The following is a 13,000-nucleotide window of genomic DNA, read 5'->3' as shown; positions in this document are numbered from 1 at the left end:
ATGAGGTCCCGCTTATTGTTTGTTGGCCTTTGTGCCTGTGCTACTGGTATTCTGTTTAGGAAGTTGTCTCCTGTGCCAGTGTGTTCAAGGCTGATCATTCCCATTTTCTCATGTATCAGGTTCAGTGTGTCTGGTTTTATGTTGAGGTCTTTGATGCACCTAGACTTGAGTTTTGTGCTGGGTGATAAATCTGGATACGATTGCATCCCCCACATGCAGACATCCAGTTGACCAGCAACATTTGTTGAAGGTGTTGTCTTTTTCCCAGTGTGTATTTCTGGCTTCTTTATCAAAAGTCAGGTGTCCATAGGTATCACCATTTCCTTATTAGTCCTCTGGAAATGTTCTATCTCAACTCTCATCCCTGCCTTTTAAAACTACAACACAGCTGAGTATGGTGGTGTCACATACCTTTAGATCCAGTATTCGGGAGACAGAGGCAGGCAGGCAGATCTCTGAGTTTGAGGCCAGCCTGGTGTACAGAACAAGTTCCAGGACATCCAGGGCTACACAGAGAAACCCTGCCTTGAAAAAACAAAATTAAAAAAAAAAACAAAAACAAAGCTATAACACAGTTCTAACCTATTCTCTCTCTCTCTCTCTCTCTCTCTCTCTCTCTCTCTCTCTCTCTCTCTCTCTCTCTCTCTCTCTGTGTGTGTGTGTGTGTGTGTGTGTGTAGGGTGCTCTTGCATGTACAGGTTACGTGTGATGACACAGAACATGCGTGGTAGTCAGAGAACACCTTTCAGGAGTCAGTTTTCTCCTTTCACCTTGAGAGATCCAGGGTTTGAACTCACATCATCACATTTGGTGACAAGCACCTGGACCCACTGAGCCATCTCTCCTGCCCCACAAACATTTTCAAGCTAATGAAAGTATCTTAGAGCATCCTCGTTCTTTCCAGGATGCTTAGACTATGTCATTATGTTTTGGGGCCCAACTCCAAATGCACCCATCCCACACCTCTTAGGAGTCTAATCCACCTTGCTCAGTTCCTCTCCAATTTGAGCTGAGGGTATGACATTAGAGTTTCCACTCCTGGTACCCTGTATGTCCTACATGTGAGAATGTACACACACACACACACACACACACACACACACACACACACACACACACACACACACACCATGCACACTTCAGGACAAGGCACAGTAAGTGAGCACAGCCAGGGAGAGTTGAGACATCTCCAACTGACCCAGTTCATCTTCCTTGTGGGTAGTTCTCAAGACCAATTGCAGACTGTGCAGGGAGCACAGCATCCTGAACCAGGAGAGAACTAGTCGGATGCATCTGGACTCTAATCCAGCCTTTCTGCCTCCTCTTTCCCAGAAACTGGAGAATTTCAATGCTTTTAGTCTCTCGTGTGTAACACCCAGGGCCGGCTGCTCTCTTCGTCCCTGAGCTGTTGTACAAGTGGGACACCTACAGGGGACAGCACTCCTGAGCCTTGTGAACGGGCAAAAAAGCACCCTAGGCTCATAGTATCCCTATTCTGTGTGTAATCAGTCTACTTCCTATAACTTGGGGAGAGGAGGAGGAGTTCTGTCTTGGTCTAAGGCAAGTTAGTAGCAAAAATGCAAGAGTCACTGCACACACACACTCTAAAGCTGTTATGAAGGAAGAAAGCCCATTCTTCCATACCATATACTTTTAGGTACCCTTTTATTTTTATTGTTGGGAAAGGGCTATATGGCCAATGTTCTTCCATCTTGTCAGAGCCTAGGTTCCTATTTCTCCAGCAGTCTGTCATTTACCAGAAACCAGCTGACCCTGTCATGGTTTGGCAGTTAGATACATGTTGTGGTTTATTGTGGGGGACGGTCATTCTAAGACCCCTGAGCTCATAGTAAGAGCTACTCCTTTCTGGCTATAAACTAGCTTTTCCAGTAAGACTACTGGTAAAATCAGATTAAAGGCTAGCTGCCTGCAAGCAGCAGTTCTGGGAACTTTCTCCTGACTAACCACATCTTTTACAACTTCCCTTTCTCTCTGGAATTTCTCCATCCTCTGCGATTATAGCAGCTGTAAAGGTAGACACCTGCTGGAGCATTCCAGAGTTAGGTATCCGTAGCAACCCTCACTTAAGCAAATACCCATGCCCGAGTGTCTATAAAAACTCTGTGAAAATCCTCAATAAAAGGGGCTTGATCAAAGACTTACTCCCCTTCTTCGTGTCTCGTGTCTCGTGTATACAGGAGAGTATCCTCCCAAGCATTAGTTGAACCCTGGCGGGCCGGGTCATTTTATAGCTGGGCCAGTGTTGACAACTGAACCCTAGCCTTGCTTATGCTAGACGAGGGCTGTGAAACTGAGCTACATCCCTAGCCACAACTTTTCATTTTTAAATCAATGTTTCTGTTTTGTCCAAGAACAAACAGGTGGAGACCTCGGCTACATTTGTCCAGACAAAAAGGTCACAGGAGAGAGGTTGGGTTTTTTGTAATGGACACTGAGGCCCCAAATGACCCTAAAGCTCCAACAGTGCAGACAGAACCATTTGCAGTTTTGTAATGGGGGGTCTGATGCTAAAATTCTGACTAATGTTTGTTCTCAAAATTAAAATCATGAGTCTTGCAGGCTTATCTTTGGGGGGGTGCAGAAGTGAAAGGTAGAACCTAGAAACTCATCGGGAAACAAAAAAACCTGTGAGTTCTATGGGAAGGATTGTAAGCTTTGTCACAGGTGAAAGCAGTCTGGGTGGGCTTTGCCCTTGGACACACCACGGATACTCCCTGAGATTAACCTTGAGAGAGACTGGGTGGAGCTATCCTGGGCCTGGAATTCAAGAAGCAGACCTGGAGACTCCACCTAAAATATTGTGTTTCTAATCGATGCTCAATGGGAGAGGGAGACCAGCCCTTGCACATGATAGGCAAGCAGAGAGGACAGAGAGGAGCAACAGGTTCAGACCGGGCTTGAGTGCACGTGTATCAGGAAGAGGATCAGCGAACCGGCTGGACCAGCACGCAGGTCAGAGACACCTAGGGACCCGTCCCATGGAACGGATACTGGAAGGTTCACTCTTGTTTTCCTTTAACCTTTTTTCCCCTTTTGTGTAAGCTAGTTGGGTTGTATAATAAAGTTTGTTTAAAAAAAAAAAGCCAACAGAGTCGCTTGGATGAAGCCAAAATTTTTCCCAGGTGGTGGAAGAAATTGCCTTGAGGTGGTCTGTGTGGGGGTACCCCTGCACCTTCCATTTTATCACAGGCTGGTCAAAAGAAGGCACCAGACACACTTTTTAAAGAAATGTCACTAACATTAGATAGCATAGTATCACATCACTACTCTTCCTTTGAGAGTGTCATGTCACATACTACTGCATGAAAACACACTCCACAGGCATGTCTCCATTCTATACATGTGGACATAAAGGTGGGACCAGGTTAAATAGTTTTCCCACATCCACACAAAGCAGCAGAGGTAGGGTTGTAACCTGAAAAGCTGAAGCCAGTGAGCACATTTTTATCCGCTATGGGTTACATCACCTCCCTGCAACCCTCAAGGCAGGCAGCATCACCCTACCTTCCAGTAATCCTAGAGCTGTGGAGCTCAGGACATGCCTGGTAGTAGAGGGGCTCTCAAGTCCATGTTCGACAACCATCTTTCTAAATTTCACCTTCTCAATTCCTGTCACTTCTTTCCACTTTATCAGTTGTACTAAAATGAACTTGAAGTATCTATTTAAATAAGCTTGGGGGTGGGCAGAGGTGTCTTAAGAGCACATAGCCTATGCTTGACTGGAACTCATTATGTATGATCTTACATTTGCTGAGCAGCCCAGGCTAGCCTCAAAATTATGGATATATATATGGTTAACTTCCTGCCTCAGCCTCCAGAATGCTAGGATTACAGGCATGTAGTACCATGCCCATCTTAAACTTAAACAGACACTAAGTTTGAGATAGAATACCCATATGAAGAAAACAGTCAGGCCCTAATGTGGACTGACAGGTATAGTGTTGACGTCGCGTGCTAAGTATTGACCAACATAGGAAAGGTTGTGCTTTTCAATGCTGTGGTTCGAAGAACTGTCCTCTATTAATAAATAAACATCAGTTTATGGCTTTACAAAAGGGAGAAACCAAAGGACTCTGTCACATGCCTCTGCATCTCTTCTCTGTTCATCTGTAGCCTTTATAATAAACCAATGAAGCAAGGCATGTCTCAGAATTGTACAAGCTCCCCCCACAATTAATCAGATATAAGAAGGAAGTTGTGGTAAGTTTGGCTTATAGTCAGTCATGAGACACAGAGGTCAATCCGAGACTTGTGGAGGTTATCTGAAATGGGCAGTCTGGTGGGACGGCGCCCTCAACCCGTGGGTCTGATGCTAACTCTACACAGATGGCATCAGCACGAAGTTTGAGGAAGTAGTCAGTGTCTTCTGGGAATGTATGGGGAAACACTACCTCAGATCTGCGAGTAGAAAAAACACTTCAATAAAGCCCAGCCTGCTCTTCCTGGCCATGATTTTGTATAGATAACAGTCCTCTGCTGTGTCATTTGGTTGCTCAGAACTATTTACCTTAAAACACTCTGTCCCTCCTCTTCCTTTCCTTTTCCATATGGAAAAGCCCTTACCTAATCCTAAGAGGCCACTCTGAAACCCCCAACATACTAATAGCAAGGCTACTCAGTAGTTCTCATCTGAATGAGCTGGGCTGATAAGCCCCAGTCCTGCCCTGTTTCAAAGCTGTTAACAAAGGAAAGAGACACGTGATGGAGACTGTTTACTGGTGAGCACACAGCTTAGAAAAATGCAAATTGCCCCCTCTACAATCTTAGGCAGCAAAGAAAGCAACAGAAGCACTATCCAGAGAGTTCTGTGTATCCTGGAGTGTTGCACAAGACTGCCCTGTGTGTTGGCACACAAGGTCAATGGATAAATATGACAAGTGCATGCTGGAACCACACTTTTATTGACCTGTTTGGGCATTATGAATCTAATTGATCATCTTTTTCTTTGTTTGCCTTGTTCTTTCTCTTCCCTCCCTTTCCATTTTCGAGGATTACCAGGTCAGAGTAATGTTTGAGGAGGATATTTGAAAAAAAGTCTGAGGCTGGACATGGTGGTGCATGCCTTTAATCCCAGCACTCAAGAGACTGGCAGATCGCTGTGAGGCCAGCTTGGTCTACAAAGGGGAGTCCAGGACAGCCAAGGCTAATAGAGAAACCCTGTCTCAAAAACAAAACAAAAACAAACAAAAAACAAAAAACAAAACAAAAACAAAAAACCACACGCAAACAAAAAAGTCTGAAATCCTGGGCTTTCCCAGTGTGCCTGTGAAGTGAGGAGCAGCATACAATGAGGATGTCTAGGGCCTCGTCTTGTGCGAGTGGTTAAAGCTACCCCAGCTTATAGTAGATGACCCCATAAGCCTCCGGCACTTTCTCCCCCCTCCTACAAACCCAGGAAACACCAGGAAACTAAAGCAAAAATAGCAGGAGTCAGAATTCTGTGGTTGTACAGTTGTGGGGGGTGGGCCTTAATCAGTCAGGCGAAAGTCAGTGGATACACATTCAAAACTGCAAGGCCTTTTATGAAGACAACCCTGAAGACTGCCTGGGCAGAGAACCCAGACTAGACCCTGGATGACCTTGGAGAATCCTGCCCATCCACATACCCTAGTGGCTCCCTTCCCTTCTGGTCTCACTTCCCTTCTTCTACTGATGCTTCCTGGAACTGCCTCCCAAATAACCCACTCCTTGTACTCACATCTCTGCCTGAGCCTACTTGGGGTAGGTAGAAGACCCAATCAAGGGGGAAAAAAAAAAATCAGACAAAGCATTTAAAACAACTCCATGATAAAAACAAAAAACTCAAATACAAGGATATAGGGGTTCTGGAACGGGAAAAGCAGACCCCATCAACTGAAATAAACACATTCCCAAACACAGGGATGAGTTGGGGAGAGCAGGGTGAGAGTGGGGAGGTGGGACTAAAGGTGCACAGGGGGCTTGTTATCTCAAACTCTTCAAGCAAAACATTAGGATTCTTGACACGGGAAAAGCTGAAGAGACTAAGGAGAATCGGGGCTCCTGGGAAAGAAACCACCAGAAACAAACCACCCTCTCCCTAAGGGTCACCTGCAGGGTCTTCTTTTGACCCAAGAGTATACAAAGCCCTGGCTGCCTCTTCTAACCGCTGCCGGTATTCGAGCTTCTCATAGTTAGAAGGATTCACTCCTTTAAAACCGTGCATCACTCCCCACCAGCAGCCAGCAATGACTGCCGTGGAGTCACTGTCTCCGCCGTGGAAAAAGGCCCTGTGTGCGAGCTCCTTCCAGGAATCCCCTGCAGCGAGGAGGGCATCATAGGCAATCATGGGGGCATCGTGTCCGCTGCTGCCACCCCAGCCAGAGTAACTCAGGTCGATGTAGAACTGATCTCTTTCCTTCACACCAAAGGGCTGCGGGAAGACCGGAGCTGATTTGCCATCCAAAATTCCTCTAAGTTCCAGGTACTTTTCCCATTCTTTCTGGAAGTAGGACCTGTGGAGGGGAAGTCAATTTAAAAAGCTAATGTCAAAAGCTATAAGGACCCCCTATACATACGTAGCAGATGTGTAGCTTGTTCCTCATCTGGGTCCCCTAACAACTGGAGCAGGGCTGTCTCAGACTCTGTTGCCTGCCTCTGGATCCCTCTCCCATAGCTGGCTGCCTTGTCTGGCCTCAGTGGGAGAGGAAGTGCTTAGTTGTGTTGTGACTTGATATACCAGAGTGGGTTGGTACCCATAGGGGAGGGGGACATAAAGGTGGGCCTGGGAAGGGAGGAGGGAGGGGGCTGTGATCAGGTAGTAGTGATTAAATAAATGGGGAAAAGACTATATGGAAAAGGACCAGGTAGATGTGTAAATAGAGAAAAGTCCAGAATGACTCCAACATCTCATACTAGTGTCATAAATTCACAGGGAAAAACCCTAAATTAACTCTACAAGCCATCCACACAGTGTTTACTAACTACCTACATAAACCAAGCATGGACACAGTTGCTCAGTAACGATAGTATGGGTCAGGGTATAGGGCAGGTAATAAAGACTTGTTTTTCTGGGTCCAGAGCAACATCTTATCATCTTTCCAGAGGAACTCTGGGACATCATGATCATGGGTAACTTCAGTAAGAGCCTCTGGGCCTTTTTCTTCTAAGAAAGATAATGGGAAGAAAGTCATTAGAGGGGAACAGGTGGCCTGCCACTTACTCGCTCCTGGAGAAACCTCTCTCTTTCAAAGCAATACTAGGAAAGTAAATCTCAGGGAAGTAGGAAATAACTGAGAAAAATACATCTCTGAATTGGCCAGTGTCATAAACATGTAAGGGCCACCAGCAGGTGCCCAGAGTAGATAAGATAATGACGTCAGCCATATGCTGAACGAGCGTGATAAGAGTGATGCAGAAAGCTAGATTAACAGAAACGTGTGAATTAGAAATGATAAGGTTAAGTATAAAAACCCTGAGAAGAAGCAGTCAGTTATCTCGCCTTCACCATGACTGCCTAAACACGGCCAGTTTGTGAATGAGATCCACCGATGCAGACGCGGACCGAACCTCTGACTATCTGAAACCGGAAGCCAGAAACCACATAACTTTGGACTAGCACCGAGCGGTTGAGCAAACAATGTCGCGGCTCCGAACCTGACGAGCTGGACGAGCTGGACACGACTCTTCGATCAGGTCGTATACCCTTATGCTATGAAATGTTAGATGCCACTCCTATTAGGATTAAGACAGTGTTAAGTATAAGATTGGAATGGAATGGTATTGGTGGTTCGCATAGTAGTGGCCACCATAGCTTTAGTGTGGTGTTGTTTTTGCATTGCTTTCTTACTGGAACACCCAGTGAGTTTCAATAAACGCCTTTGCTCCACTATCACTAACGTGTCACAGACTGAGTCTCTTCAGGATCCTGAGTGCGGAGTGTTCAGTGCTTGCGACAGCCAGTCACAAAAATTATAGAAAGCCAGAATACAGAAGGGTACCCATACTTAAGAGAGGACTGCATGTGCCTACACACCGAGGTATCTATGCACGAAAAAGAACTCGAAATCCTGAACAGGTGGCCTGGACGGGGCAGGCTTGTGAAGACTGGAGGCACCTGTGACCTCTGAGCCCTAGATATAAGCATGTGTACACACAGGGTCTGTCACGTGTCAGCTGGGACACACACCTAGAGACTTACCAGTGTTGAAGGTTTTCCTCCACAAAGTAGCCTGACTGGACAATGTACTTTTTGGCTTCTGGTAGCACTTCCATCAGACCCTTCCCCCACTGCCACGGGGATGTGCCATTCACGGCATACGCCGTAAAAAGAGCTGACGCAAGGCTTCCAAGGTAGCCTGTGGGGTGGTGGTGGGTCATCCGGCCACTCTCAATGCTCACTTGGATCAGCATATCCAGCTGGCTGGGGTGCGGAAACCTCAGCCCGATGCACATGGCACGCATAGCAGCCCCGCAGCCGCCCTCTCGGTCACTGAAGGGAATCCTCCAGCCTTCGGGCCTGTTGGGTTTAAGCTTCATGGCATTCTGCATACAGGCGCCACCTAGGGATGCATCACACCGAGCAGAGGGTCAGAGTCGCCAAACCAAAGGACCCAGCGAGAATAAAGAACTAAAGTGGCTCCCAAGTTTGTCTGACTCAGAAGAGCCATGCACATGACTGGGACAGCCCCTCAACTTCAAACCCCAGCCCAACAGCTAGCCTTCTTTATATATAGCCCTTAGTGTGACCTTATGAATTAACAAAGCAGCGTATAAACAGAGAAAGCCTTGGAATCTTGCCAGTTATTAAAGTACTCAGAAGAGCTGAAAAGGTAGCGGTACTATAATTGCTTTTATTTATTTTTCAAAAAAGAGCTTTCTATATAAAGCAGGCTGAGCCAGACGCCATGGCATACGCCTGCAATCCTAGCACTCGGAAGGCAGAGGCAGGCAGGTCTCTGTGAGTTCAAGGCTAGCCTGGCCTACAAAGTGAGTCCAGGACAGCCAGGACTACACAGAGAAACCCTGTCTCGGAGAGAAAAAAATAGTATGTGTTAGTACACATCTGTGATCTCAGTACTTCAGAGGCAGAAGGGAGTCCCCAATTGTGTGTGTGTAGTGTTTGTGCACATATCCATGTGCAGGCAGAGGTCAAGGAGGTTGCCCAGTGTCCTCGCTCTCTCTTTCTCAGTACCTTGATGCCGGGTCTAGAGGTAGGCTAGAGCCCAGCAGGCTCCAGTGATCCTCCTCTCTGTCTCCTTTTGCACAGAAGTTACACATGTAATTTTTCATGTGAGTGCTGGGGGGATTTGAACTCAGGTCCCAATGCTTGCATAGCAAGTGTTCTTACCTGGTGAGCTGTATCTGCAGCACCTCCCACACCACCCCAAACTCCTTCCTTATCTTCCTGCTTCCACCTCCCAAGTGCTGGGATTTCAGGTACGCACTACCACACCTGGCACATTTGTGTACTTTAACAGTTATTTTCACAATACACTGTTCTTGTTTTTTTGGTTTTTCAAGACAGGGTTTCTCTGTGTAGCCCTGGCTGTCCTAGACTCACTTTGTAGACCAGGCTGGCCTCGAACTCACAGCGATCCGCTTGCCTCTGCCTCCCGAGTGCTGGGATTAAAGGCGTGCGCCACCACCGCCCGGCTATAACACATTGTTCTGAAACCTACTTTTTTCCTGTTTTAGTCAATAAAACCTTTCCATATTAGTAACTACTCATCTGAACAATTACATAACTGTGACTGTGCCACCATAAACAAGTTACATGAATCCAAAGCTACACTACTGTTTCATTGATACTTAAATGTTCCACAATTCTTTCCTTTTCTGATTCTCTCAAACAGAATCTCACTAGGAAGCCTGGGCTGCTGTTGAAATCAAAGTCCTCCCAAGTGTGGCTGACTGGCTCAGTACCACTGCCTGGCCCCCATGTACAGTCTTAGTCCTGCCTTGGGCCTATCTCTCCATCCTCAGGCGCCCCGACTGCTGCACTCACCTGGTGCCCGGCCATCCATGTCTCCCATGCACTTCTGGTAATGTTTAGCTAGTAGGGAATAGAGCTGAGCCAAGTCCGGGGATTTGCCAGCCTCCACGAGGGCTTCCGCTGTCGCCAGGTGCATCACTGTGTCATCACTGACTCTCCACTGTGCCACGTCTATGGCTTCCAAGTCACCCATCTGGGCCAACTGTTGGTGTATCTTCTCCCCATCCCGAAGGAACTCCCACTTCCCATTGAAGTACCCCAGGGTGTCACCAGCTGCACTCAGCACCATGGCAGCCACATACTTCTCCATCAACCCGCCACCCATGGTGAGCTTGGCACAGGCGGTCTTATGGGGCAACTCAGTCTCCTGGAGGACAGAGGAAAATGAATCAGAAAACAAACAAAGCTGTATTTTACTGAGCACGCTCTCTGTAGGGACTATATTTAATTCTCATACCTGCTCTATGAGAGATTTGCTCCTAGTGCATCTTAACCCTGAGTAAAGCAATCGTCATGCAGCTAGTGCAGTTTCCTAAGTCCTCAGAGAAGTCAATCAGGCCGCAGAGCTAACGAATGACAGGGCCAGGACTCCAGCACAGAACTGACTCCCAAAGCGTGTCTCTACCTGTGTCTTGGACTCGCATGACAAACCCATTTAGTCCTACAAGTTGTTTCCTCTTTCAGCTGAGATGTGGCTTTGGAAGTGCATCTCCCCATTGTGTACAGAGTGACACTATCGGTAAGTGTTCACAGATGAAGAAACAGACGCTAAGTCCACACAGTGAAAAGGTGCACATCACGGAAGCCCAGCTTCACCTTACATTATGCGGCCTCAGCCCTCGCCTTACCTTGGGCAACTTCTTGCTGGCTCCTGTAAAACGCGAGTGACAAGACCCAGCAACAACCTCCCAGGTGTGTTGTAAGGAATGAACGAATGAATTCTCATAAAGTGCATAGAGCGCACAACTTTGTGGTTATTTTTATTATTCATCAACAACTAGTTCTATAATTAAGCTGGAATACTTTGGCCACAATCTTTCCTTTACCAGTGATGTTTAAAACTCTTAAAAGCTTTATTTTTATTTTATGTGCTCTGGCTTCTTGTGTCTGTGTGAGGGTGTTGGTCCCCTAGAACTGGACTAATAGACATTTGTGAGTTGTCATGTGAGTGCTGGGACTTGAACTCAGGACCTCTGGAAGAGTGGCCGCTGCTCTTAGCTGCTGAGCCACGTCTCCAGCCCCTTGTTTGTCTTTTATATGGTAAGAGCTCTACAGTACTGGATGGCAAATGATACTCCCACCACAAATGAAGTCCTTGCTCAACCACTGGCTTCCCTCGTCCGCCTTCGGCCAGGTCCTCACTGCATGCATTGCCGGTGACTCAAAATTCAAAGTGCTCCACTCTCTGCCCACTCCATCCTGATGGAGGGTGGTCTAATTAAAATAACCACACCACCACCCACCTCATGAACAGGGGGCAACACTCTGCCCTCAGCTCAAGCTCTTCCCACATCCAGGTAAGTGCCTTTGTCCCGCTCTACTCACCCAAACACTGTTAAAGGCTTAGTTCAAGTGCAGGAAGCTCCACGTCCTTCATCTAATCACGCTGCTCAGGATGAGGGTCCAGGCAGGAAAAGACCTGGAGAAGCAGAAGGGACAGGCACACTGAGCACTGTAACAGCCAGCTCCTGGTCTGGATATACATACATACATACATACATACACACACACACACACACACACACACACACACACACACACACACACAGAGCTTTGTTTTGGTTTTCGAGACAGGGTTTCTCTGTGTAGCCTTGGGCTGTCCTAGACTCACTTTGTAGACCAGGCTGGCCTTGAACTCACAGCGATCCGCCTACCTCTGCCAGGATTAAAGGCATGCGCCACCACGCCTGGGTACCTAAATATTTTTTAATGTACAGATGAAGGCTAGGGCCTAGAGTCTGTACTCCCTAGGGTTAGCTGTGTGACCATTAACAGGCCATTCGTTCTGGAATTCTGTTCCCACCCGTGGTAGAGAAGGGTATCGATTGTAAATGTCCTATGTCCTGTCTTGGCCCGGGTTTTTGAAGCCCAAGCTTTGCTGACCTTTGAGAACTAAGGACTAACACCCATCTTCCTCTCCCAATGTCTCTTTCTGCAGATGCTTATTCCTCTACCCTAGTATGTAGGAAACCAACAGAGGAAGCACCTAGTGTCTTTTCTCTTTGAAATTCTTTTTCACCGTGGCCCATGCATCCATACCTTTAGGATCTGCTTCAGTTTGCCTGCCTGCCACGGGGGTGTGGCCCTGCCTAGGGCCATATAAAAGGACAAACCCTGCTCGTGGCTCTCTCTACTCTCTCTCTCTACATCCCCCCCTTATTCTCTCTCCCTCTCTCTCTCTAGGGTACCCCTTCCTCCTTTCCTTCTCCCCCCATGCTCACTTAATAAACCTCATATATTCTAATACCTGGCATCTGGTACCTTATTATATTACCTTATATATTATATTAAACATAAAACATCCTGCCCCAGTCCCTGCCTTCGGAAGTCATTACTCTTTAAACCACTCTAAACTTCCAAAGGTGACATAGCAATCATACTACACAAAGCTGAAATCCACATCCAGACTGCCCTGGGTTTTCCTAGCCTGGATGGAAGAAGCAACAGGGAAAGAAGAGAAGGGAAGGGAAGGGAAGGGAAGGGAAGGGAAGGGAAGGGGGAGGCCGCGAAGCACTCTGGAAAATCTCGGTGGCCACTTTGAGGACGCACGGGCCTGGTACCAATGTGGAGGTGAGAGCGGGGGTCGAGCGGGTACCAGGGTGAGCAGGAGGACAGTGGCACGCGGGGTCCGGCCGTACCTGCTGAAACGGAGCTGAGAGCGCGGGGTGGGGGTCTCGGGGATGGGGGTGGGGTCCTGGGAGGCCTGGCTGGCGGGAACGGGAGGTAGGGTAGCGGGCGATGGAGACTTAGCGTCCGGAGCCTGGAGCGGAAGAGGGGCGGAGCCGCGGCGCGAGCTTCTAGGGCGAG

General features: G+C 47.6%; 1 protein-coding gene across 1 annotated transcript; it reads right to left on the bottom strand.

The window, feature by feature from the left end:
• Window positions 1-5,070: 5,070 nt before the first annotated feature.
• ADPRH (ADP-ribosylarginine hydrolase) lies at window positions 5,071-13,000 on the bottom strand. The gene is made up of 5 exons (XM_084800394.1): window positions 12,832-13,000; window positions 11,519-11,612; window positions 9,986-10,340; window positions 8,180-8,540; window positions 5,071-6,494 (listed from the first exon to the last, which is right to left on the bottom strand). Exons 3-5 carry the CDS (start codon window positions 10,296-10,298, stop codon window positions 6,080-6,082), a joined length of 1,089 nt encoding a protein of 362 aa, XP_084656520.1. The 5' UTR covers window positions 10,299-10,340; window positions 11,519-11,612; window positions 12,832-13,000; the 3' UTR covers window positions 5,071-6,079.

Source organism: Acomys minous, assembly GCF_964271855.1.
Source record: "Acomys minous genome assembly, chromosome: 11".
Taxonomy (NCBI): Eukaryota; Metazoa; Chordata; class Mammalia; order Rodentia; family Muridae; genus Acomys; species Acomys minous.
This window is presented reverse-complemented; position numbering and strand designations above follow the sequence as displayed.

Excerpts from the sequence above, each read along its gene's own strand:
- ADPRH (XM_084800394.1), bottom strand. The coding sequence starts at position 10,298 with ATGGGTGGCGGGTTGATGGAGAAGTATGTGGCTGCCATGGTGCTGAGT. Across the intron at positions 8,541-9,985 it reads CATGGATGGCCGGGCACCAG|GTGGCGCCTGTATGCAGAAT; the intron begins GTGAGTGCAGCA and ends ATGCATCCCTAG. Across the intron at positions 6,495-8,179 it reads GAGGAAAACCTTCAACACTG|GTCCTACTTCCAGAAAGAAT; the intron begins GTAAGTCTCTAG and ends TCCCCTCCACAG.